At 36.5% G+C, this 27622-nt stretch overlaps 4 protein-coding genes across 4 annotated transcripts; 2 read left to right on the forward strand and 2 right to left on the reverse strand.

The window, feature by feature from the left end:
• Positions 1-5164: 5164 nt before the first annotated feature.
• On the forward strand, positions 5165-7232 carry LOC146147174 (hsp70-binding protein 1-like). The gene is made up of 7 exons (XM_083386948.1): positions 5165-5337; positions 5523-5653; positions 5717-5913; positions 5990-6117; positions 6180-6375; positions 6474-6620; positions 6686-7232. Exons 1-7 carry the CDS (start codon positions 5319-5321, stop codon positions 6822-6824), a joined length of 957 nt encoding a protein of 318 aa, XP_083243074.1. The 5' UTR covers positions 5165-5318; the 3' UTR covers positions 6825-7232.
• On the reverse strand, positions 6155-11972 carry LOC146147175 (uncharacterized). Its single transcript, XM_083387930.1, has 18 exons — positions 11773-11972; positions 11211-11328; positions 10993-11072; positions 10705-10760; positions 10581-10636; positions 10440-10516; positions 10253-10326; positions 9780-9954; positions 9553-9658; positions 9305-9398; positions 8835-8995; positions 8571-8716; positions 7866-7926; positions 7621-7702; positions 7489-7544; positions 7319-7417; positions 7020-7118; positions 6155-6901 (listed from the first exon to the last, which is right to left on the reverse strand). Exons 1-18 carry the CDS (start codon positions 11962-11964, stop codon positions 6837-6839), a joined length of 1797 nt encoding a protein of 598 aa, XP_083244056.1. The 5' UTR covers positions 11965-11972; the 3' UTR covers positions 6155-6836.
• Positions 11973-12487: 515 nt separating this feature from the next.
• On the forward strand, positions 12488-19405 carry LOC146147176 (uncharacterized). The gene is made up of 16 exons (XM_083387744.1): positions 12488-12633; positions 12764-12918; positions 12995-13102; positions 13403-13528; positions 14379-14474; positions 14559-14669; positions 14738-14928; positions 15105-15265; positions 15436-15549; positions 15771-15882; positions 16519-16613; positions 17121-17311; positions 17780-17950; positions 18430-18573; positions 19009-19072; positions 19145-19405. Exons 1-16 carry the CDS (start codon positions 12538-12540, stop codon positions 19238-19240), a joined length of 2031 nt encoding a protein of 676 aa, XP_083243870.1. The 5' UTR covers positions 12488-12537; the 3' UTR covers positions 19241-19405.
• A 328-nt stretch (positions 19406-19733) lies between these two features.
• LOC146147177 (uncharacterized) lies at positions 19734-27427 on the reverse strand. The gene is made up of 8 exons (XM_083387931.1): positions 27178-27427; positions 26757-26834; positions 25895-26096; positions 24525-24964; positions 23498-23600; positions 20818-23252; positions 20519-20579; positions 19734-19962 (listed from the first exon to the last, which is right to left on the reverse strand). The coding sequence occupies exons 1-8, from the start codon at positions 27387-27389 to the stop codon at positions 19780-19782; spliced, it is 3714 nt and encodes a 1237-aa protein (XP_083244057.1). The 5' UTR covers positions 27390-27427; the 3' UTR covers positions 19734-19779.
• Positions 27428-27622: the final 195 nt, after the last annotated feature.

The raw sequence follows: 27622 nt of genomic DNA on the forward strand, positions 1-27622 counted from the left end.
TGTTATTATTGTGCAAAATGTATGTCAAACGCACCAAAAAATCCATTGGGGGCCATGCTCTCCTGTAGAACCAAGTCCGACTGAAAGCAAAAGTAATAACATATTTAAAAATATTAATAAGGGTTTTAGTGTTACACCCACAGATAATTCATTTGTCTTTGATTAACGAATTTTGTATCTAAATCGTAAATGTGGATTATTTTCAGATTTTTTTATACAAGTTTAAAAGAATGTCGTCAAGTCAAACGTACATAACAGAAAAGGTGGCATCATAATCTGATACCAAATGTAATACAAATCTTTGTAAAAAAACTAAAAGCTTGTATCAATAAGACTGACTCACCTTTGCCAAAGCTCTAATTACAGCCGTTACTTGTAAAAGTTTAATGCTTCTTTTGCTCCTGGACAGAGACAGGCCCTTGCCTAAAGCAGTATGGAGCGACCGGGGAACTGCCTTTGGAACAACCAGGGTCCGACCTTTGGAGACTATCTGGTGTCTTACGCTGTCTGCGTCAAAACCTTTCCAAGGTAACAACCCTAGACAGTATGCCAGTGTTATCGTTTGCACATCAAGCTGACATAATACAAACGTAAAAGTTGAAAAACTAAAGAATTGTATTTCAATAAATAATGCCAGCGTTGTAAAATACCTGTTAAAGTTTCACAAGCCAGAACGCAATAGCTGTACACGTCACTTTCAAAACACGGTTTCTTCTCGGCAAGTAATTCAGGAGCCAGCCATCTGCTGAAAGCTGAAGAAATTCGATTCTGTATTGGTGCATTGTCCTTGCTGCAACATGATTCGTTCATAAAAAATGTATTTGTTCAATTTGTGTTGCTTTTCTTTTAGAGAGACATTACCTATGTGTTGTGTAGTAAAAGTCGGAAAGCTTTGCTGTGTGAAAGTTGGTCAAGTGGATGGCATGAGAGGAAACACAGCAATGGATAAATCCTCTTTGATGCACATATGAAAGGGCTTCTCCAATCTTAAAATAATGGTTTATTTTAGCAAAACTGCATAATACAGTAATTACCAACCACTGAAAATAAAAGAAAATCCACAGTTGGCATGTAGTCTATTTGATTTAAACCTAGTACTTAATAAAAATATACTTTACTGCTGCTACTCTAAAACTGTTAAATTTAGTTAATTATTTATGCTCAAACTAAAATAATTGAAAACTATATATAATATCAAAAAAGTTTTTTGAATACCTGAAGCAAAAGCTCAACCTTGTCTACCATTGCTAGCTGATAATTATTTTCATGAAACACCGAATATAAGGATCCAACAGAAACCCTTTCATAAACAAACGATTTTAGCAACAATTGGGGCTTCAACAATCTTGAAAGTTTTGTGCCTTCCATTTCATCCATGTCCAAACATACCCCCAGTAGCAAGAGAATGTTGGGATGGCGGAAGATTCTAGAATAAAGACATAATGTCAAATGCTGTTATATGTTTACTAACTTTTGTATGTTGTACAAACTTGTTGTTTTTTAATTGTTTGTACAGTTTCATATTATTTTGTTTTACATGTTTTAACTTTTATAAAATAAAGACATATCAAATACCATGGAAAATAGAATAATTTTAAAACTGAAAAGTTTTCAATTTTTTGCATATTCTTGCACTAATTCCCTAGCTGTACTCATTTTATCATTACAAACAAATCAAAACATATCAAAGGCTGACATATTACTTAATCTTATTATAATTGTAAAATTAATAATAATACCACAAAACCAACTACATTTTATGCAGATTTAAAAAATATCAGGTACTGCAAAGCTCAAAAAGGCAAACTAATAACAGAATAAAATCAACTAACAAAAATACTTTCCACACAACTGTTGCACATTTAAATTTGGAATGTTTCACTTAAACAAATAATTTATTGCGTTTTACCCAAGCAGTCTCATTTCATGGATAAGAAGGTCATTTGGACTTTGTCTAGTGACGGAAATAGTCTTTTTTGCAACCTTTTTCTGTTTAGTTGTGACAGGTACAACGCCCCATGTTCCACTGGCAATAACAAATTGAGGTGGAGCCTAAAAAGTATTAAGATATTGTTAAACAGGTATTTATTATTTTGCATTACTCAACCATCTGACACAAAATTTTATTTAAAAGGGAGAAGTTGTTTTTTTTACAATATTTAATTTACTCTAAATACTTTTTAACGTATATATACTAACAAGCTAAAATTTTTATGAAATACATTTTTGCACTAATACATACTTGATATTGATACATAGATATTGTTTCACACTCAACATCAGTAATTTCATCACTGCCTATTATTGCAATGTTTGCACAAAATCCAAGTTCCCTTTGTCTCTGATGTTTGTTTAAAGTGTCTGATATTACTTGCAAAGAGATGAAACTTCCATATCCTGTGTTGTCCATCGAAACTGTCTTTGCTTGTGCTTGTATTGAGTCCAAAGAAGTTTCTGAACTTGACTTTTGTAAATATCTACAAAAAAACATTTCATTTTGATGTAAAGCAAATGCAGTCACAAATAGGAATCAAATTTTATCATTTACAGGTACACAATATTATTAATTGTTTAAACTTTAAGGTATAATTAAGTAAAATAATTTGCTAAAATATAAAACCACTTTGCCATTGTTTACTGCTGTAATGACCTAAGTTAATGACATTCCTCAATTCCATGGAAGTCAATGGTTTTTAAAGGATTAACTTAAGTAGTTTTGGCAAATAGACTTTAATTTGGTAGCTGGACACATGTCTTCAATAAGCTGAAGTATATTAATTTGCATAAAAAAAAAGTTATAAACCCAATTTTTAAACACAAAATTTGCTTGATATTTAATTTGTATTAGGTGTCTTCTGTTAAAAATATTAATTGTAAAGACATAAATTTACTAATTGTAATGCCAATGCCTTGATTTAAAATTGACTTTCTATGATCATAATTTGGACTTAACTTGTTATTTATTGAAACTTACTTGACTTGTATTTAAGTTGTTTAGCAAATGACTTGACTACATCCTAATTATTTTCATTCAGTTTGAAATGATTTGTTTACAACAATTCCAATGTGTAACTCGTGAAACTTAATTTACGAGTTTGTTGAAAGTTAATTAATTATAATTTTTTCTTTTTTGCATAGAACAAAGTTGAGTTTCAATTTTCTATGCCAAATTGAATGAACAAGATAGGATACTTGACATTTATTGAGATGCCAATATCCAATATAATATACAAAAAGTTTTGGATATGATACTGAATAAAGTCATTGCTTATTATCATAACCAATCAAGACAAATAAATTAATTCAAACATAAAAAAAAAACATTTCCAGGTTATTAGGCCAATAGTTATTTAAGAAAAGAAGGCTGGTTGTTAACTTACTGTTGTTGATAAATTTACCTTTGAAGAAATCACAGTATTGAACTGCTAATCATGGCTGACCATCTTATTTTGTTTGTAACTGGGTATTGAATTTATAGAATGTTTTACCATGTGTGATGCGCTTGTTAAATTGCTTGTTGTAGTTGCTATATAGTCAAATCAGCACAGGCGAGTGCAAAATCCTAACCCACAAAATAAATGTACCTCGAAAAACTTGCAGAAGATTTCGCTTGCATTGAAATGACTTCTCTCATAACATCCTCTTGATAACCATCGATTAGGTGCAAAATCTAGAATAAAGCGATTATGTGTTTATCTTGATAAAAAGTATCAACCATTCAAAATAAAAAATGTCTTGCTTGTTGCTTCACCCAGGATTTGATGTGCCCAATATAAAAATGTTAAACGTAGAAAGATCGCTGAAAATACCCTGGGGGGGATTTTTACAAAGATAGCCTACCAAAAACACCTGTTTGTTTCTTTTTGTTCCAGCTTCAAGAGCCCAATCCCGTGGCAACAGATTTCTGTCATCATGAAGTCTAAGATCGCCCCCACTTTTAACAATTGCTCTTAAAATAGAAGGAAGGCAGGAAAATGCTGCAGCATGGACAGCTGTACTGCCGTCATCACATCGTCTGTAAATATCAGTTGATTTGATATTACGAAAAATAAGATATACCAGCATAGCAATACCTGTTGGGATTTGCTCCCCAATGCAAAAGTAGGGAAACACATTTTAGGTGTTTTTTCATGCAACTTACAAACAGTGCAGTTTGGCCTCTGGTGTTTTGACAGTCCACTTGTATGTTTGGTCCTGGAAAAGTGCAAAATCAAAGTGAAAACTAAATCTCCATCAAACCCCGAATTTTAATAAAACCAACCTGACAACAAGTGCTGCAACTTCTTACATTTTCCTTCTGAGGCATACTCAAATAACTTGGCCTTGATTGCTTCTGAGGGTTTAACCCTTCCCAGAGACACTATGTTTCCTTTGCATCTTTCCATTGTTTATTATTGAAATGCAGTCTTTTATATACAAATAAAACATTTTTTTTATTTAAAATAACTCGGTTAAGTATGCCAAAGGTTAATAACAATTTACATAGGTGGTCAAAATTGCTGCAAACCTACAGTGTGAAAAAACTTATAACTACTTGAGTTTCGTGCTGCCAAATATGTAAATAGCTGTTAAATTTAGATCTGAAGTCTGATCCTGCCACACAATTTGGGACTGTAGTTCAGTTTGTACCGTGGAATCATTCAGATAAAGAAAAGTTTATAGGCGCTGGTCTAGAATCCTACCACAACGAAACACCATTTGGGTTAGGGTTAGCGTTTGGGTTAAGGTGGGTCAAGTATTATTATTAAACAAAGAATATAATAATACTTGACCCACCCACACCCGAACGCTAACCCGCACCCTAACTCAAATTTTGTGCGTTGATTTTAGAACTGTGGTATAGGATTCTAGACCAGCGCCAGTTTATAAACTAAAAACAGCAACGAAAACTTACTTTAACACTACATTGAAAGTTGCATTGCACAGGAATTCGTTAATCATCTATGCATCCACGACGTTTAACGAAAAGTCCACTTTCAGGCAGACAACAAAAACGAAATCACAAGCCTTTTCTGTTGTTGCAAAATGAAAAAAGAAGAAACAATTTAAAGTGGTAAACGGCCATTAGATTAATTGAAAAACTTTATGACAAATTAATATTGTACTGGGTGAACATTACCAAATAATTTTTATATTTACATTTTCTACTTTAGGGCACAAAAAATAGATCAACCGTTTTATAATGCTGTTAAGTTTTTAATTATAAATGAACAGCGTCTCTACGTGGCGACAAAAGTAAACAAATTATTTCTACTCGCGTCTTGTTTCCACATGCAGAAGTTTCCAGATCAAGTTTGACTATAGCGCGAGCAATTAAAATGGACAAGGGAGCGAAACGTAAGTATTTCTTAGTAAAAGGCTAACAGTACGTAAGTAAAAGCTACAGCTAACCAGCCCTGCATAACATACTGGAACAAAATATATAGGAAAGTTAGCTATTAATCAGTTTAAAAGGCGAGACTATTAAACACTTCTAAAATAATAAAAGGTTTACCAATTCTTTGATCGCGCACATCTTTTAGGACTTCTCAGATGTGCAATAGAAGCTGGCGATTCAAACAATTCTGAACAAGCTGGTGTTTCAACATCAGAAAGTGACAAACAATGGTTAAGTTCAGCTATAGATGACCTCAGTGGAGGTCATAATAAACTGGTAAGACCGTAAGCAATTATTTTTTTATGTGCCTAATTTTATTTTGTAAACAATATAATTTAGGTCAAACGCCTTCAACAATGTATTGCCATTTTAAATGCTGCTTTAAAAGACCAGAGTATTGATGTTAGTGATTTACAAGAGATTCTTGAAGAAGTGTCAGATCTCTGTGAAAATATTGATCTCGCCTCTGATCTCCATAAAATTGGAGGATTTCCAGTTATTCTAAAATACTTACATCATGAACAAAACATTTTGAAGTAAGTATCAAATACACTACTGTATAGTTTGAATGTGCGATTATATAACTTGGGAGACTAAATAATTTTTTGATAGGTATTGTTCTGCTGATGTGATCGCTTCTGTAGCTCAGAATAATGAGTACTGCCAAAATGCACTTCTGGAAATGTCAGTTCTGCCAACATTATTAACAATGATAACTAAAGAAAGTAACACAAGTGAAGGTAATGTTAACTCAATTGATGACAGGTTTTGCAGCAATTTAAAGTGTATTGCGATTTTACAGAAGAAAATGTACCACAAAAGTGCTTGCATGCAGTGTCATGCATTATTCGGCAAAATACTTCTGCACTAAATGCCTTCATAAAGGCTGATGGTTTTTCTTTTTTGGTGAAAGCACTGCAAGTACCCAATGACAAATTGAAAATGCGCACAATGTTTCTAATAAGAAATCTGTGCACTGACAATTATGATGTTCACAGGTATATAATAAGATCAAGCCTTTGTTTAAAGTGAATTTAATTTCCTTTATAAAATGTTTGTTGTTTCATTCATGCATATTTATTTATTAACACTTCAGGTATATTCACGACATGGGATTTATCTTGTCATTCATGGAAGTCCTAGGAGAATCACAAAAACCAGATTTAATAGAATTTGTTTTGGAGACTCTAAACTGTTTAATTGTTAACTACAAACCATTTAGAAAAGAATGCAACAGCTTAAGGTGAGTAATAGATAAATATTCCTAAGAGCGATAAAATGAAATCAATAAAAACTTATTGATTTTAGGGAGAAACTTGAATCCTCAATATCAAGAATACTACTTAACAAAGATCTCTGTGATGGCCATGATGAAATTATTACTACTTGCAAACAACTGCGACAACATCTAAACATGGCAACCACTGTTGATGAGGAAGAGAGATAAAACTGATAAAAATCATGTTGTTGTTGTTGAGGGTGTTATTTGCCCGGATGCATCATTTGTAAGCATCAGTTGCACACCTGAAATTGACAAAATTTTATTATTATCATCACAGTAATATTATGTAAGTGCTTCATCTCCACTAAGCAGTGATGCACAGTTTGTATAAAACATAATGACGTAGTTGTTTATGTTTACCTGCATTTGGTAGCCCTTGTGCAGATGGTAGCACCAGTGCAGGCAATGGTGGTGCTCCTACTGGAATGAAATTTTCTAAAAGTTTTCTGCTCAGTTCTCCTATGAATTAAATGTGTTTCACTGTATTACTGCCGCAATTATGCTGTTCGGAGAATAGCTAATGAAAATCCATTAAAAACCTTATCTCTTAAAATAAATTATTATCTGACAGTCTCTTCAGTTATAACAATTATAGGCATAAAGTGGCCAGTTTGGCTACATATATTTCTATAAATTAAATAAAACACACAGTTGGATACCCATTGAAATGGCAGTAAGCTGATAAGGTGGATTTAGTGGTGACACAATTGGTTGTCCTGGATTAATAGAGCCAGTAGGAAGAGTATTTGGAAGAACAACTACAACAGAAATATATATATATCAAATTTATAGTTAAGCAGCTTTGCTAGATTGTTACTTTTTAACATACTTGACTCTTGGGGGTTAGGTGCCATGACATGTTCCAATGGATAAGGGTGACTGTTTCTAAAAAAACATAAGAAACTTACTTTATTACTCATTGCCAGGCAACAAAATTATATTTATTTACTTTATGACTTGCCTTGGAATGTCTTCAGGTTTGTCTTTCTTTTCCACAGTTGTGTTTAAAGCTTCCTCTAATCTGGATTCACTCTTTTTTAGTTCTACCAAGAGCAATAAGTCACAACATTAAAAACAAGTTTTGAGGACAAATTTCTTAAACCAAATAATTTTACTTAGCTATTGTTTCGTAAAATTAAAGTTTAATATCAAAATAATAAATTGTGTTCAGGATAAATTATACAGTTTAGAATAAAATTTTGTTACCTTCCTCAAAGTGTGTCAATCCAGCAGACTCTTGAATTGACAATGCAACTTTACTAAAATTCTAGAAAAAGTAAAACCGATTTGAGACCTAATAGAAAAACCATATTGCTAGTTTAGAGCATTCGTTTAGGATTACACCTGCAATGATTTTTTCAGATAATAAAGTGTTGGTATTGAATTGAAATTAGCACTCATCATTTGGGTAAGGGACCACCAATAAACACTTGCCTGGACGAAATTACACTTGTCAAAAATGTCGGCAAGTCCGAATGATCTAATCTGCTTTTTATTTTGGTGCATTTAAATAGTTCTTGTGTGGTCCACCTTGGAATATTTTTTTTTATTACATTTTATTAATAATAAATCTTTTGACAGCTGATGCAGTAAGTATAGTTAGAATGAGTACAGAATAAAATGTTAAGCGTAAATATTGTTGTACCGAAAAATTTAAGAACCACTGTTATAAAGGCACTCACATTGGCAAGGGGGCTACAGAATAAAATGTTAAGCGTAAATATTGTTGTACCGAAAAATTTAAGAACCACTGTTATAAAGGCACTCACATTGGCAAGGGGGCGAGTGTAAAAAAACATGTAATCAAAGAAGAGCCTTCTACTCAGTAGTCTATGCAATATTTTAGTTTTCCACCCGTTTTGTTGCATCTTTTTAAAATATGTTGAAGCAGCATCATAAACTGCAACTTACCAAAACATGATTAGCTTTTGGCAACTTTGTGATGCCGATTTGATAATCTGGAACAATTAGGTTGTGTTTCGATTTCTTGTGATTTTTAAGACTTCGATTTGATTTGTAGGATACACCACACAAGGCACAAATATAAGGTTTTTCACCTAGAAAAGCATGGTTGTCAAGTTTGGCAAACTGAATCCAACTTGGATTTTTCAACTTTCACACATTTCAAACATTGGTTTTAAAAGTGTGGCAATCAATATTATCAAACTTTCATACCAGTATGAATTCTAATATGCTCTGTTAGCTTTTCCTGTCTGGGAAATGCTCTTCCGCAAGTGTCACATACATAAGGTCTGCTTTTCAGGTGAAAGTCCGATATGTGTCGCACCAAACCACTTTTGTGTGCAAACTGTTTGTCACAGTTGTCACACCTAAATCTGAAAAAAATAGTAGTATTGAATTAAAGACAGAATATTTCTTGGGAAAATTTTATTTAAGAAACATCCAGGCTATTTCATTCAAAACGGATAAAACGATTTATGCCATATTTTTGTTTTGTGCCTGATATTGCTTCCTAACTTTCCTAGTGGTACATAATAAGATAGGGCCCAACTTTAAATTATAATAATGTAGAATAGCTTAACTGAGGTCTACTCAAGCAGTGGATAAATATGCTTTACATCAAAAATATATATTTAATGATGTACTTGGGTAATTGGCCATCTAAACTTATTTAGAACTCTTACAATTTTTCTCCAACATGTTGTGATTCATGTTCTTTTGCATGAACTTTTTGTGTAAAAGACTTCCCACAAAATGAACACATAAATGGCCTCTCGCCTGAAAAGAAAAAAACATGCTTAGTTTAAATAGAATTAAGTTCTACACAACATTATTGCCTTGAATGTGTTGTTACATAAGGCTATTTTTATTAACTCGGAACATTTTTTGATCTTATGAAATACTTTAGAAAGTAAAAAACTACAAGACGCACCAGTGTGAATGTATGTGTGCATTGTCAGACTGCTTTTGTAAGGAAATTTTTTCCCGCATATGTTGCAGGAAAATCTCTCATTTCCAGAATGGGTTCTTTTATGTAACTGTTGAAAACACAGATTAGTAGAGTATCCACAAGGCAAGGCCCTAATTAGTATTTGAAATACACGGGTACACTTTTTTGTCCAAATGAACCACATTAAGTTTAAAAGCAAATAAACTTACTTTCATGACATAAGCACTGGTAAATGACTTTTGGCAAATTGTACATATTGATCTTTGCAAATGTCTTTGCAGATGGCTGTCCAGCTTTATCTGGCTTACAAAAGTGCGATCACATTTTGGACATGGCATTTTGGTTTTCTTAGGGCACTTTTCCAAATGTTTTTGCCATGTGGTTCTAAAAATATATTTATACGGTTAACTATGTGGCCTACATGAAAGGTCAAACTACTATATGTTTACATCATTAATTGTTCAAAAAAACGATCTCAATACTTTTAAAAACTACTACTACTCCATACTCAACAAACTTTATTCAGTTTATATTGACTAGATATTGTACATCTACTTTAACATAATTTTTGAAAACAACTCCCATATTTTTTTATTTTTAACATGAAAAAAAATTAGTATAGCAGAAAAGAAAAAAACTTCTACTCAAGTGTCAGAGATAACCACCTTTTTTCTGATCTTACCTGGATTTTAACACTTTTCCACACAAGTCACACGAAAAAGTTGCAGTATTGCTATCTACTGTTTGGACTTGTAACTAAAACACATAAAATAAACTTTTGAAAATTATAGTGTAAAAGTATAACAAAGTGTGTAAATATAAATAGCAATTGTAAGTTTATACATGTACATATATTACAGCATATTTACCATTTCTTCGTCAAAATTTGTTAAATCATTCTCAGGGACACTTTCAAGATGATTAATTTTGCTGTCTACAGGATCATCTAAAGATAAACCAAATTAAAAAAACAAAAACAAGAAAAAACCTTTCAGATTATTCAAACATACCTTTTTTGTGTTTCTTTTTCACAAGTTTGGTATCTTCTGTATATTTTAAAGCATTTCTAAACAAATTGAAAATTATTAAATGAAATAACACCAATTTGTCCAAGTTTGTATTTTTATTTCCTACCGTCTCTTTCTTCTATTTGGTTTAGGAAGCAAGGATTTGGGAACAAACATGGGCCCCTAAAAAGGACAATAGAACTTTTTAGTATAAATGAGAATACAAACATAACCTCTAAATTTGATAGGTATCGTAGGCAATTTGGTACTATAGTTTGAGTACTCTTATAAAAATTTTTAAATTTAAGTTTCATTGTACTCACTTAATAACTATATAAAAATTTGGAATGTTTTTCTATTTCGGCTGTAAATTTTCTAAATTGGCCATAAGATGTTGGACAGAATAAATACTTACATCTTCCTTTAGCTGCAATCCAAGGGACGAAGCACCATCAATAAACTTCAACACTTGCTCTTCATTTATTTCAACATATTCTAAATTAAAAATGTAATACATATTAATAAAATTTGTATTATACTTGCATACAATCTTGGTAATTAACCTTATTGTTAGGAAGTTTTGATACACTATTATATGTTTAATAGATAACTGATTTATAAATACCAATTTACCGGATGATGGATTAGTATTCCCCTTCTCAATAACACCAATACCGGAGGTGTAAATAAAATGTAGCAGCAACTTCAATGTTTCCATGTTAATATTTGCAGGAAGTTTTAAAATTGACAACTAAACAAAAAATTTTAAGTATAATTTACATTTAAAAATACACGGAGTGCAAGATATCAATACAAACATGCCTCTGCAATTGATATTACATTGCCAAATTTCTCTTTACTAGTATATATACATATACGAATACCTTAAAATACAGCCAATCACATGAATTGTTTTATGTGCCCAACAAAATAATGTGCAACTACTATACAACAATATATAGCCAAATATACTGTATGAAATCTTTTCAGAACTTGACGTCCTTGTCCATCTTTCAGAATATTCAACGCAATCAAAACAAAAAAAAACTAAAAGATATAACTGCAGTAAGTCTTGTTTATCAGTGGCCACTTAGCATTGATTAACTTATATAGTGAAATGTTTTCAGTAAACAGTGTTTTTTTTTCAGTACACAGTAACTAAAACACATTACAGTTAAATTGTAGAAAAAAATACCTTGTCTTGAGCTTTCTGTTCTTCAATCATTTTATCTAAGATTGGAGAAGCTGCAGACAAAATGCATGCATGTGATAGAGCGAATTCTCCATTTGATGTAAGAAGTTTTACATCGCAAAGCTTTCCATCTTGTTGCATTTCATACAATCGTTCAAGGATAGACATTTTAAAAATAAATATTAACCCAAACATTAACTTAGTAAACCCTATTTGCAGGTAAAAATCATAACATCAGTAAATTTATTGTAGTACCTTTTGTGTAGCAGTTGTCATAGTATTTCAAACATTTACCAAGTCAAAGATAAAAACGATAGTTGCACATATTGAAAGCCTCAAAGATATTATTTCAATTGATTACAATTTGTCAAGCAGGCGATAAAGCACAGACATTTTCGACCATGGAATACATTTGCCCACAGAGCAGAGCTTAAAATGTTCGGGAGCCTACCTACCGTTAACGCGCTTAACTTTTTCTGCTTTCGACATAATAGTCTGCACATCGGCGACAAGTGGACATTCAGACATCGGAGCACGTCCAGCCCTGTAGACGTGCAATACTTTTGGATTTCTACCTGCCTAAACACAGATGCCAAGCAAACACAGTTACGTCACTTATAAATATTGGTCGTGCTTATTGAGGTCGCTGTAGCGAAATAAAATGCACCGCGAATCCACGAACTTTTACCTTTAGTTTGTTGCTTAGTTGCCAAAATTTTTGTACGCTTTTTGCAAGGTTACAGTTCTATAAGTGTTGGTATTTTAACTATGTCACTGCACAAAGTCCTGGAAAGCCTGTCACTATCTAACAAGGGACAACTTTCGTATTGTAAAGCAAGGAGCCCATCCGCAGATATTCATAATGTTAGTATGCTGACTAGTTTATCATAAAAAACTGCTTGTTTAAGCGTTTTGCTACATGCATATTTAAAAAATGTACGAAATATTTTCCCGATTTATATATCCGTTCTTATTCATTTTACAATATTTGCAGATACCAACCCAAAAAAGTGATGTATTTGACCTTTCATCACTTAAACATTGTTTGGAATTGTGTGAAGATGAAGCATTTGTGGCAGAAGAGCAATACAATGGGCCAATTGATGTTAAACTTCCTGAATCACCTACGGAGACAGAATCCTCTCAACGGTACCATATTTTATAGCTTCATATTGTGTGTGAAAGCATCAACCCTCCTGATATATTTGTTTGTTGATTAATGAAGTGTCTCGCCAATTTCATGGGAAAAGCATACCAATCCTGTTGCATCCATCGAAGAAATGGATATTATGTCTAACCGACTTCAACAATTCCGTTTACAACAAAAAGCAAGGTGCATACTTCACTTGTATTCCAAATTTTGGGTAAAATTATCTCCTGGTGTACAGTAATTAGGGAATCAAGTAACATGGGAGAGATCCGCCTTTTACAATTTTTGTCTGCTAAAGATTCATGCCGTTTTTTTAGCCAAAAATTTTAACCACAAATTCTGCATAATATGCACCAAAAGGCCATATTTCATATTTGAAAATTGCTATATGGTGGCAACATTTCATGCTCAATGTTTAAGTATTTCAAGACAAGATCTGATTTATTCGCTTACATGTCCATATTAACACATACTATTTTTAAGAGAGTTTGAGGAGCATCATAAGGAAACCTTGAGGATTGCAGAAGAGAAAAGGCAACACCTTGAACAAGTCAATAAAATAAAAGAGAAGCAGCGCAAGCAGGCACTTCTTAATGAACATAAAAAAGAGTAAGAAAAATACAGTTTTTACTACATGGTAATTATTTAAAGCAGGGCTGCAGAGTCTGTTACTCCGACTTCAGCCGAAAACTAACCCCTGTTTGATTCTGGTCAAAAGATTTTGTTGAGTCTGGCTCCAACTCTAGACCCTGTATTTGGTACATAACTAAACCCAGGTACATAACTAAATAAAAGGTGGTTATTCGGCACTCCACTTATAGGGGTTTTATATAATTCATTCACCCCAGTACATGGCTGGAAAATAGTTCACCATATGCTATTATCTTTTCAGTTTACTGCCTTATCATTTTCAAAAATTCGCACTGCGCATGCGCACTTTTGACTTGGCACTCTGGTAGCATTATGTGGTCTTACTTGATTCCGACTCCATAGACGTGGTTTCAAGTCATAAAAATAAAACTTCCTTTGTGTGATAGTTTTGCATTATAAGCAGGACTGTGAAGTCTGTTAAAAATAATTTCAGTCAAAGCGTCTGACTTCAGCCAAATGTGCGATTTCTACAGCCTGTACTTTTCCCATTTACGTAACTAAATCAATGTAGATGTTCAGCAATCCACTCATAGGGGCATCATATATTTTATCAACCAACAATGCCTGGTTGGAAAAATTTTCACCACATGGTATTCCACTTTTACAATTTACAGTTTGTCAGTTTGGAACTTGGTACTGTGCATGCGCACGTCGGACGCATGACTTGGTTCTTCTTATGAAGTCTTACTCATGCCCAGAGTTTGCCCCTAGCAAAATTAACCGACTCTATTGAGTCCTGAATCCCACTCTGCAGCCCTGATTATAAGAATTTCTATACCTTTACTTTAATGCTTTGTGTTGTTAACAGACAGGAAAGTGCAAATTTAATCAAGCAAGAAAACTTGGAAAAACAAAAACTTTTTTCAAACAAATTAAAAACGAAGTTACAAGAGGCGGAGAAAAGGTCATTTTAAGTTATTATTAATTTTAGGATTTTATAAATATGCCTCTTTTTTAGTTATGTATAAATGATTGTTTTTTTTTACAGGAAGCAGCTGAAAATACAGGTTGGAAAAGAGCGTTATGAAAAGTCATTACCTATCTTCCAGCAATGCACTGACTGCTACAAAACAACTGCTGTAGTTTTGCATAACCAGAAGTATTTGCCTTGGTTTGAAGTAGAACTTGCTCACCTTAATTATAATATTTAATTGTTGTTTGTTTTAGCTATGCCAGTTTTGTTCAAGATGTTAAAGTAAAATCCTTGCAAGAATCCATGGAGGAATTATGGTCCCAATTGGAAGGCCTGTCTCAACATTGCCAAAAGCATCGTTCCATGGAAAAAGAGCATCTTGAAATGCTTTCCAATATCCACCAACAGTTCCTGCAGCTGTCCCAAGCAATTGTATACACAATAGGTAGGTCTTATATAGTTTATGTACTTTTAAAGTGAAGGGACAATTGATACAAAACTTCGTTTTAATCATATTTTGCAGTTGATCAGTAGTTGTCTTATGAAACACCTAATAAAAAATATAGTAACAAGGTTAATAATACCAAATGTGGATTTTTTTTGTCTTTTGTTAACCTTTAGAAACAATTAAGATGGACAAACAAAAAGCAGAAGCAGAAAAGGAAAAACAACTACAGCTTCAGCTGCAACAAGATGAAATTAGGAAACAACAAGAAAAGAAAGAACATCAAAAGGAACTCAACAAAAACAATCCAGAGTTTTCTTGCCCTCCATTACCAAAAGTATAAAATGTTTTAAACTTTAATATTTGGTAAAGTTAACTTAGTGGTAGGTTCAGCGATGCTTTTGGCATTTTACAACTAATTGCAGATTGATCACATTAATAGGAAAAATGAGTTTATATAATGATGTTGCAGTCATTTTAAAGCATTGTGGTGTTACTTTATCTCAGGAACTTCAACTCTCTGTCAGTGCTTCTGCTTACTATCGCCACCAGGAACTTTTAAAGTTGGTGCACAAATATGAGGAAATCACAAAAACACTAAATGCTGCTAAAGAACATCAGGTTAAAAAAAATATTTTTGTTTTATAGATACATAAAAAAATGGTTTAAATGGGTACTGGTGACAATGTTTGTTATTTGACTATGTATTGCATTGTTTGTGTAGTTAATCTAAGTATTATTGTTAAGTTCTACTAAATTTTTAAGAAAAAAAAATGCACAAGTTTATATTTGGCGACTAGGCTGGTGAATATTTAAGAAACCAAAACTTTTCTGTGCTATAGAAATTAATCCTTGGAATGACGAAGGCAATCAGTGTTCCCATTTCTTCAATCACCAGCAGATCAGGTTCAGACATCAAGAGTAAACTTTCTGATTTGAATGGCTTGCTTAGTGGTAAGTAGCATCTAGCAACCCACGATGCTTGAGATTGAAAAATATTCATATTGTTATAAAACACTGTGCTCCCCGTTTAGGCTTATATTAAAAAAGTTTATTAAAACTTAAAACCCCCCCTCTGCTTAAAGCCACTAAAGCTACAGAGGCTTAGTGGTATTGCATGCAAGAACAAGTAAGTCTCTGGTTGCTGCATTCTGTTGGGAATGCCATTATCTAAAGCAGGAGTTCTTAACTTTTTTTACCGCGGACCCCTAAAATTTTCTTTCATCTCGTGTGGACCACTGTAGGCAAAAAATATTAAAAAATGATGTCACAAAAGAAATATACTTCATAAATTTGCTGATTTTGGTCCAAAAATTCGAAAGTGAAATGGAGTCTAAATAAATTCAGTGCAATACCGTTTTATTCTTGATTAAATTGTTTTCTTTAATGATGTGATTACTTCTTAAATATACACTGATATTTCAATTAGATCTTCATAGACCCCCTAAAACTAGTTCACGGATCCCCAAGGGGTCCATGGACCCCAGTTTAAGAACCCCTGGTCTAAAGTAACTAATCCCAGTTACAAGTATATGTGTATATACAATTCAAGATTTTGAAATTTGTTTCAAATAACTTAGTTTAATTCAGGGCAAAGCATGAAGTTTGGCAATCAGTCTGTGACAATCAAGTCCCACCCAGAGGCAGTTAACTATGCATACTTCTTCATGGCTAAGAAATTTGTGGTAGGTTAGGTTATATTCAAGTTTTTTTATCATTTTGCAAAGGGGCAACTTTTCTGTCCCCTGACAGTATTTTTGTCATACCTGCATCCAGTTTTTTTTTAAGGTTTGGTTTGGGTGACTGCTAAGTAGTTTTAAGAGACCGCAAGTGTTTCATTTAAATACCAAAAAGTTGCAAGTCTAAAATTTGGGAAACCGCTGGAGAAATTTTGGGGACCGTTTCGGTCCCCCAAAACACCTTAAAAAAAACACTGCCTGCATCACAATATTTAGCCAACTAGGTTTAATATGGGGATATAATTCCTTTTCTGCTTTTCACGATGGCCGAGTGTAGAGTGTATGTGTGCCGTTATGACTGAGTAGGGGTACGCGCCTTGGCTGACGTTTCACATGTTACTAAAATCCAAGTACTAAAATTAATGTTAAATGGCGATAAGGAAAACATTACCATGGCGCGTATATCACCATCGAAACTATCAACCATGTCCAAGTCTAATCCACTTTGTTCAGAAACAAGCCGAGGGACAGGTGTCTTCCAACCACTCTGCTGCGTTCAGCCTCTCGCTAACGCTGATCGGCGTTTGGGCGAAGCACAGCGTGGTGGGCGAGCTCGTGATCGGCCAAATGCAAACCAAGTGCCCGTTTATCATTCCCTGGTACGTTCCGAAGCGCGAAGGCCAGACCGACACGGAGTACAGCAAGTAAGAGACCATAACATGTAGGGATACACCCTATAAAAAGAACATTTTCTTTAGAGTTTAGACACCATGGTCATGAGGAACCGTACAAGGGAGCTTAATTCTGAAGACAAATATTTTATACATAGAGCATATATTGAACGCCTCCTCTGACTTGTAGCTTTTGGTCAGGCCTATGCCACGTACTATGTTAGCTGATAACGAATATAAGCATTAAGTTCATGCATTCACGAGTTTTGCAAATTCTAATCGAATGACTCATTCTTCCGTATGCAAATCGCCGACCTGTCGCTTCGTGTTAAAACACGTTTAAAAAATGTATATCGGGTCCTTTCACCCAACAGACGCAACAGAATGGAAACCGGACGCTTAATTCAACTCAAATATGCATATTGCACCAATATTGTGAATCACACGCCTCGTATATGCTAGCTCTTTAAAGCTTTACATGACGCCAATTCGCGTCCACAGATCACGGGGCTACCTTTGTGCACAAGACGGTAGCGTGGAAGGTCAGGACAAGTACTTGAAGCGGATGTCGGGCTTTGTGCGAACTTACGCCGCGCTAATCCAATCGCCGCTACCCCCAAGTGTCCGACAACACCCCCACGGCATCGAAGAAGGCTGGAAGTGGTTGGCCAGGTTCGCATATTGTCAAACTAGTGGTCCTTAAGCTTTTTTACTTTGCTGGGCGGTTTGCCTATTTGAAATGATAAAAGGTCCTGAATTATAAAAGTATTAAAAAGTTGTAAAGGTACTTTAATATTTAAATTTGTGCTCATGACAGTTGCTGGCTTGCCCCACTCCGTAAATCCATTTTTTTAGAGGGAAATTCTTACAATACTCAACCACAAGATGTTTGGGAAATTTTTCACAACTTGTTTGTCGTATAATCATTATGTCACTGCTCCTCTAAATAAAAAGTTTGACAATATTTGTTAAGGCATGCGAAGTTATTAATAAGTTGTTATGGAGAAAAAGGTTAAAGAATGAAGAACACCGGTTTAGAGAATCCTACACCAATAATATACGAAAGCCGCACCAAACCATCCAAATAGACACATGCATCTCACGATTACCCCTGTCGTATTATTTGGTTAATAGCAGTTTCGTGTGTTTAGGATGCTGAACCTTGACCCCTGGCCAGAGGTCACAGCAACGGTGTTGTACGACTTCCTGGATGTGGCGGGCCACGCCATGATGAGCGCTTACGGGCGCCAGTTCAAAAAACTCCTCTACTCGCTTTGCCACGACTACTTTCCCAAGTAAGCCCGATTGGCGTCCTACGTTTTGTGATGTGGAATTGTAGATAAAGATTTATACTTATCTGAGATTTGAGATTTGGGAGCGCTATAATATAACAAGTCTTTTTCAATAAATCTCAAGTCAAGTCCCACTCAAGTCATAATTATAACAAGTCAATTCCAAGTCAAGTACTTGGATTAAAAAGAAAACGTTAAACTACCTTAATTGGTAAACGAGCAAAAAAACGCAACATATAGCAAGCAAATTGTTTTATGTAGAAAGATAAAGATAAAGTTTTATAAAAAAATGCTTAATAAAAATACCTCATTTTAACCAAAGTCAATTTTCCGAAACACTAAGTCAAGTCCTTGGTTTTAGTCATTACAACACTGCTAAGCAATACCTTTTGCCGTAAATCCATTGCAAGCGAGTAACACACTTTTATATAAACACAGAATTAAAGAAGTATCTGCTGGAACCGGAGGCGGACCACTTCAGCGACTGGAACGTTTTCTTTCGGTATGCGCGGCAACGATAACTATGAGCTGGCATTTCGTCGTTGTTAATCATTCGCCAATAAATTGTTTACAGGATTGCATGAAGACTGGCAGGATTCCCAAACCCGAAGGCTACCTCGGTTCCGATTTCTGGAACACCTATCATCATGCCGGTGTGGTGGGCAGCTAAATAAGGACCACACTTAATGCATTAAACAACACGTTCGTGGGCCCACCATCCGCTGCAATCCAAGAGAATTCTGTTGGTGGTTGAAGTGATGGAGCGGAGTCGAAACGATTGCAGTTAGGAAGATTTACGCTCTGTAATACGCCGTATCCGTTTTGTTATTGCGCTTTCTTTTGGTCATCTATTGTTGTCTTTACATTATTTTAATTTTTCTTTTTTATCAAATTACAACGAATATAAGGTTGAAAAACCTATTGAATTCTATGTGAAACTTTTAATGATGTGAATCAGTAAAAGTTGGAACAGAGCACAGCGTATTCAGTCGCGCATGTTAAATAAAAGGCCAAACTAATAGGACAGATTGAATACAGAATAGACTCAAACGTTAAAATAATAACGGAGCCGGAGTATAATAAAAAGTTTAATACACAATAGTGAAATCCAAACAAAGTAAAGTACGTGGATAAAATAACGAAGATTGTGCAAAACGGTTGAAACTCTAGCAAGTGGAAGTACACACAAGAAAGATGTTGGTTAGTTTGTCAAAATGTCGATAAATGCAGGAAAAATCTAGAAGACAATGAATCATCGTGTCCGTTTACTAGATGCTCATCCTCACTTTCCGACACTATAATCTCCGGGATGCTTTCACTGCCTTGTGTGCTGGGCGTCGCGTCGTAAGACGACTCATCCTCGCTGGTCATCGCTCCTGTGGTATTAGTGACCTTTGACAGAGAGAAAAAACACTATTTTAAGGCCCGTTTACACTACAGCTGCGCTAGGCGTAAAAATCGATCCAAAACGGAACGTTTTTTAAGTCTGCACTGGGCTTAGCAAAGCGTATTTTTTTTCAGATGCACGGGGCTTGAGTTTAGAAAAGCGTGGAAAGCTCGAAACAATAGAATTTAAATGCAAATTACGTTTTACTCAGCTCAGTGTAGTTGTAGTGTAAACAGGTCTTTGCTCAAGTGTGGTTTATTATGTGAACGATATTAGGAAGGTTTCGTTGTATTTGGTAGGATTAAGAACATTTATTATAAAGCGTTCTACTGTAAATTGGCCGTGAGCAACTGTAAGACCCAAACTTAAAAAATAATATAAAAAACGAAATATCAAGGACCGCAATAAAGTAGGAAAATGCTTAGTGAACAACGTTTCTCCGTAGCTACCCAGGGTTGTTGGTAATAAAATTTGAAGCAAAAATAAATGCATTAAAGTAGTTTAGTTCACTTATTCGAACTTCAGTAATAACGTACAAAAACTAAAACTAAATTTGCTTACATATTCCTCAGTGCTGTCCATTGGCGGCGGACAAGCGGTACTTCTCTCTTGTGCGACAAGTCTGAAAATAGTAGTATTCGGTGTGTTACCGGATAGAAACCTATTTAAGACGTTATGGTTTGAACTGGGTAGTGAATTACTGATTTACATCATTGAAACCCTAAAATGCTTTACAAATTCATTAGCAATTCTTAGTTGATTAAGATACCAATTAAAAGCCAAAACGAGAAACAGTTATTTGACGTCGTTAAATTCGCAAAAATATAAATGCCCCTATTTTAAACCTACTACGAACTTACGTTGGAGGCGCAAGCGAGCTTTCCTCCAATGGGGATGTATAACTTTTTCCAGTGTCAGAATCCTCCTCAGGGACTTGTAGTTCTTTTAAGGGAGGTGCGCCCAGCTTTTTTCCCTCTGCCTCGCTTTTAACTTTCCTCGGCCTGACCTTAATCCTGTGCCTCGTTCTTCCCCTCTCAATAGAACCACTCTCGGAAGATGAAGACATGCTCCTCCAAGGGAAGACGCTCTGTATGAAGCGAGGGAAGCTTGACTTCGAAACCGAGGAACTGGCACTTGAGGCGACTGATGATGGACTACTGCGACCGGATTCATAATTTTCATCTGCAGCTTTTGTATTTGGAAGAGGTTTTTTTTCTATTACTTCTTCCGCCTGTTCGCCCAAATCAAGCCGGGGAATAACGCTTGGTTTTTCATCAGGGGTTGATGGCTTTACAGGCGTGCTGGTTATTCCGTGCGGTGATATTGAATCTTCATCAGTTGGAATCGACAAATGAAGGTCTTCCGGTAGCATTTCAGGAAAGTAAACCAGAGTGTCGTCATTGTTTTCCGAAAATGGCGAAAACATTTTCACCGGATCTGGAAACCTGGGAGAAACGACGTTGTCTAATGTACTTGCACAAGAGATGTCCGACTCGGCAAGACCTTCCTCATTGCCCGCAAACCCAGCTGCCTGTTTTGCATCGGTTACAGTGACGTCGGCCGATTCGCTGCTACTGACGTCATGAAATACGTCAGCAGATTCACGGCGGGAACTCATCAAGCTGCTGCTCGGTGCTGTGCTGCTGTGCAGATAGTAGAGCTCTACGCTTTTTGCGAATTCGGGAAAGGATATTGTGCTCTCCGATTTCACGCTACTGTGATCATCCTGGGAAGCCTCTTCGTTTGCAGGCAGCGGTAGAGCGGAAGCTTCCACATCAGCGGCAATTTTCTCTTTTAAAACCTGATATTCGGTATGCGCATGCAGCGCGGCGTTTATTGCTTCCTGATCTAGTTCGTCGAATTGTGCTTTGGCTGCGGCGGAGTCGGGGTGAAACGGCCAGCTAGGAACGAACTTCTTAGGTGCTGGCTGTTCGTCCTCCGGCAGCGGCGGGAACTGAACGCCTATGGATTTCTGGACAATTCCGTCGTACAAATTCGACTTTACCTCACGGTTCCACAGTCTTCCCCTGGTCGGCCTTAGCCTGACTCCGAACAGTTTGTAGTAGACATCGTTGTCAGGCTCGTCTTTCGTCAACTCTGCTGTCTTGGCCCAGATGATGTCGATGATGTTTGGGTTGCAAAGCTCGTCCGTGTCGTTCGTAATGTCCGAGATGCTGGATATAGAGCTGTGACTCGAAAAGCTCTCCTCATTTGTTTGCTCTACAGCATGGTATTCCTGAATGTCAATGCCCGGGCTTTCGTTGCCAAACCTCTCGTTGCCACCGTCGTCGACAAAGTCTTTCAGAGTACGGTCTTCGTCCCCTAGGACAGCCATCGCGCTTCCGATCGTCTTGCTGTCGTCCTCCTCTTCGCGGTCCCCGCTTGTTGTTTCCTCAATCGAATCTTCCGCCGTGTCGGCCATGGCGAAAAACTCGGGCTCCGCGCTGTTTGCTGTGGAGGGCGTGGTTAGAACGCGTCCTGAGTCTGTTATGGATACTTGACTCTTGGCATTCTCCGCTTGCGTTTCAGTGTTTTCCGCTAAAGTGGGGGTTCCGTTTCCTTGATTTAATGCTGGTACAGAGGGCACAATGAGGGAATAAACAACGTCATCTGTTTCTAAAGCAGGACTTTGATCGTATATTGGTTCTGCGAAAGATGTCTTGGCAATAGAAGATGGACCTTCGCCGCGAGGTTCAAATATGTCGTCTTCCACGTTGGTGTCGTCATAGTCATCATTATCGACGTCTGTGGGAGTCGAAACGTCGAATGAATCTTTGGTCCTCTGTTCTACCAGCGGAGGAGGTAGCAGCAAATCAGGGGCAGGGTCTTCTTTGTGCCGCACCTTCGATGCGCTTTTAGCATCTGACGATTCTTCGTCAATATTAGCAACGGGTGGAATTTCTTGCTCGATGCCGCTGACTGCATCCTCCACATGGACAATTGCGGGATTTGCAGGCGTTTCCAGTTCATCTTTCGATTTTGGAGCGGTATCAGCTGTAGGAGACTCTAGAATATCTTCGTCCTCTTCCGGAATAGTTTCGTTAAAGAGAAGTGTGGTTTGAACCACGTCCACCGTAACCACTTCGAGAAAGTTTTCTTGCTCAACTGGAACTGTTTCGCTCTCTCCCGCTTCGCCGTGTTCTTCCGCATTGTCGTTCCTTGGAGAGGACTTCTTGAGAATGGAGCGTAGCTTCGGGTTTTGTTTGTCGTCATGAGTCTCCGACGTGCTGCTAGAAACGAGGCTGGATGTCTCGGATCTCAAGCTAGCGGAACGACGAAGGTTGGTGCTTCGAATCTAAGTGAAAGATGAAGGACAAAGGTTAATGTTATCAGTGTTTACCCACTACACAGCAAATTAGTTTGTCATTGCTGCAATTCAATTGCTGCTGCTAATCGTGTATTAAATTATTCGCTGTGACAGAAATTTAAACGTTGACGACCCTTATTTGAATGACGGAAAAATTTTGTTGTGCAGTTACAACCTTACCATTTGAGATTTTAGGTAAGTTACTTTTCACTATCTTCTAAGATATTACTTACCACTGTTGGATTTGATCTTTTAATGTTTGCACTTTCCTCCCTGGCGTCTGCTTCGGTCTTCGGACGCTTCTTTCGAAAGTTCCGAAAACTTAACTTTCGCTTTCTGTAATTAACACATGGTTGACAACAATTGTATAACAGCGCCTAAAAAAGCAAAACCCATCTTTGAAATACACACATTTTTAATAAAACTAATACAAGGGATACACTATGCACGGATCTGTAATGTAGCTTAATAATAAATTTCAAAGCCAAAAAGGTTGAGTAGCTTTTCAGTCACACTAACTGAAGATGATACAAGTTCGTATCGAAACGTCTTAATCAAGATGCTGTCGATCTACTCGATCTTTTTGGCTTTGAAATTTATTATTAAGCTATAATACAAGGGAGATGTACCAATTTGATTATACCTATATATACCTATTTGTCTACTGTTCAGTAGTAAATTTTCTTGAATATTTATTTTATCGTACCGGAGGGGAACCTTCTAAAAGCCTCGGGTCACAACGATTTACCGCGTATTAAGTCAAAATATAACTGCTGAAAGTGCTTCCAAGGGAAGTTTGGCGTTAATGGTGTGTCCAATGGGGAATATGGGACACAAACCGCTAATTATGCCGAGTTTACTCAAGGGAATATTTGTACATAAACATTTAATAATTGTGAAACTGTATTTGAGACTTCAAAATAAATTCAAAGCGGAAAAAGAGTTTGCGGGTCACGGATTGATTTTATTATCCGCCCTATTGCCATTTTAAAATTTTGCAAGAGACCAGTCGTTATGTGTTCTAAATATTAAGTCAAAAAACTATGCCAACGAGGTTAGGTGACATTACTATCTTTTACACAAAAAATCTTCAAGAAAGTGTTGGTGCTTTGTGCAGTCTATAATAATTATTAACTATAGGCAACTGCAGTTCTGCAGTGACCACGATTTAAAAAAGCTTGGTGCATTTAAAAAAAAATCCTAGAAGGTTCAGGTTGCATTCACTGACGAAAACGCAAACATGCTTTTTGATTCACTCACCCTCCCAGTTTCCTGCCGGGCGAAGGTGTCACTTGCGTCGACCTGTTCGAGGAAGTTCCGTCTCCGGAGGTGACGCGAAAGAACATGTGGTGGTCGACGGCGTCATGCCACAACGCCTTGGAGTAAACGCTAGACTTGAGCTTGTAACACTTGCTGACTGAATGACCGTCGAGGGGCGACGTGAGCAACTTGAGGTAGAACTTGGTCTTTTTGTAGTTGATGTTCTTGATGCGGTTCCACTTGTACGTGACGGCGTCGTGCTTGGTCGTGATGTCGACGATGCCAGCGGCACTAACGCCCAAAACGCCTTCGGAGCCCCGCTTGTCCTCGACCTCGTAGCGATGGACACCGTAGAGCGGCAGACCAGCGGCCAGTCGCAGGAACTGGGTGTCGGCGTCTACGGCCGGCATGCCTTTACGCTTTTTATAGAGATCCAGGACCTGTAGTTGTCAAGTAGGAAGTTACATATGGCGGCTCCGTATAATATTATCAAATACCTCGGATAAACAACTAGTGAAAACGACACAACACAGTTAATTAGGCCTTAATATCGCACTACATATTTGAATTCTGGAAGTTCAAACTTAATAAGCCATATAACTTTTTTTACCTGGTACCTTTGAAAGGTTATACCCGAAAGCACCTGGCCAAGCAGGATTGTCTGCAAGTAAGGCCAGGCTAGAAAAACAACTGCAGCCTTGCGGTGAGGCGGCGGTGCTATGGTCGTTTCTCGACTTACCGGTATTCTACTTTAAGCCTGATAGCTCAGTTAGTAGAGCGTCGGTCCCGGTATGACTGATGAAGTGAGTTTAAACCGCATGCGAGTTGTTTTTCTAGACTAGCCTTGCTTTTTCTGACCAGGTCATCTGATTTCGTTACCAATACCAATAGTTTTTTTAGAAGGTAACCGGTATATTATAATGAATATATGTGGTCAATATACACTTCTTCAGCAGGGCTGATTACATAATATACCTTTTATATATCCTTTATATAAATTATATACCAGATATAGATTCCTATGTGGAGAAACGATCCAATTCACTTTGATTTGCCATGGGTGAATCATAATCATACCGTGTAACGACACATAGCAAAGCTAAAGACCAGCAACAATGTTTAAACAGGTGTATCCGACACAAATATCTATCTTGTCTTCACAATGCAACAAGTAAACTCGAGTTCGCTTTTTTTCATTTTGATAGATAAAACATTTTTTTAGCCTACAACAATTTTGTTTTAGAAACTAGTAGAAATCTTCGCGGACAACACGTTCTACTCAATGATGTTTTTATGTTTATAGCTGTAAGGCATATGTAAATCCGCGAGCGCAGTTCACATTTATGTGTCTGTTCTTTGCCAAGCAATACCTTAGTCTCGAAGTCGGCCATCGTCTGCTTGTCGGAGATCGATCGAAGCGAGGAAAGACACTTCATGACGTCATCGCTTTCGTCATCCCCGTCACCGAACTCGGACTGGAGCCAGTATGAGCTAAGGGCGGCCAGAGTGTCCATAGGGCAGGGGAGCCGGCCGTTGAGTAGATCGTCGCGAATTTGCAAGCACAGCTGGTATCTGTCAACAGAATTTCCAAAGATTTATGAGGCCATATTTCGGTAACATGTGGTATTTGTCGGTAAGTGTAATATATATTTTGATAATAAGGGAAGGGGTGTATAGTACTCTATACCTGCCACTTGTGTAGGATATATGTCCCTTAAGCAAAATTGCTTTTACTGAACGTGTGACTTGTATTATTATTATGCAGCAACGTTTTTTGGTGAGGAAATACTAACAATTTTATGGCTGCGCATTTTTAGTTTTTAAACTCGATAGGATGTTAAATATATTTTGATTGCATGTTATCTTTGTAACTTACTCATAGCAACTCTGTGCGGCGTTTCTGCCTTTCCCTTGGCAGGAATATAACAAACAATGACGAAATTTAATCTAAGGCCGCGCGTGTTGGTGGACGCGATTCTTTTATCCGGGACAAAGCTCGAATTTAAAGACCACCGTGCTTTGTGTGAAACGAATCCTAACCCTATTACAGGAACCTTGTGACTACGTAACCCGTGATCAAATTGTCTGACTGGCTCTACAATGAATTAACTAGATTGAATATTTGATTTATTGTGCCATTAATTAAACAAGGCGTGTTATATTGTACACTTTGGGTCACTCGAGAGTCGAGGTAGAAAGAAACGTGTAACAAAACTTAAACAAGCCTCTTACTTTGTTATTTCCTCCTTTAAGAAGCCTGGATCCGACGGGTAAAATTTTACAAAAAATTTGAATGACCAAGGTGGCGATCTGCGTGGTAAATAATAAAATCACATTAATAATTCACTAGTACATTCCAGGGACAAAAAACGAAACTTTGCCGGCATAAGATAGACCACATTCCAATTTCACATCTATGAGAGTTAAATTTTTTGGTTGAAACGGTAAAACTCATAAAAAGAGAGGCGACCGTTTTCAGGATCCATTAACACAAAACTGATCACTTGCAAGTCTAAATGCATTTGATCGTATTGCAGAGACTCACGCGTAAAAACAGTAAGGTAATGTTAGAACCAAACGCCTAAGTATGGCTCTTTAAATTTTGTTCGAAAAAAGCGGCAACATTGACATTAAGTATTCCATTTCGACTTACTCCTCGCGAAACTGCTTCTTTAGCGGCTTTTCCGCCCTCACCCAGACACCCTTGTAGGACTCGGCTTCGCTTATTAGACCGAAGTAATCCCTCTCCACGATGTTCAGGTGTTTGCATACTTCGGTGAACAGTTCCTCGCCCTTAGCGCTAGAATCCAGTTTTAGCTCAATCTCCGACTCGTCCAGGAAGGAGACCCGGCACAGAACAGTCATTTCGATTCCTTCTGGCTTTTTCACACTCCACTAGAACTGGTGCATTTCTATGCAAAAATCAATCGTTACTTCTAATTGCAATAATTGCAATTTAAAACAACCAAAATGTGATTTAGTTAAGCAAATATTTTTACTCAATTTTCGGCGATTTGAAGTAAACCCAGCTCTTATATGGCTTTTTCACCATAGCTTTTTTACAATAAATTGTTAGACAACACCACGCTATCAACTAT

Source organism: Ascidiella aspersa, chromosome 4, assembly GCF_963924565.1.
Source record: "Ascidiella aspersa chromosome 4, kaAscAspe10.2, whole genome shotgun sequence".
In the NCBI taxonomy this organism is placed as follows: Eukaryota; Metazoa; Chordata; class Ascidiacea; order Phlebobranchia; family Ascidiidae; genus Ascidiella; species Ascidiella aspersa.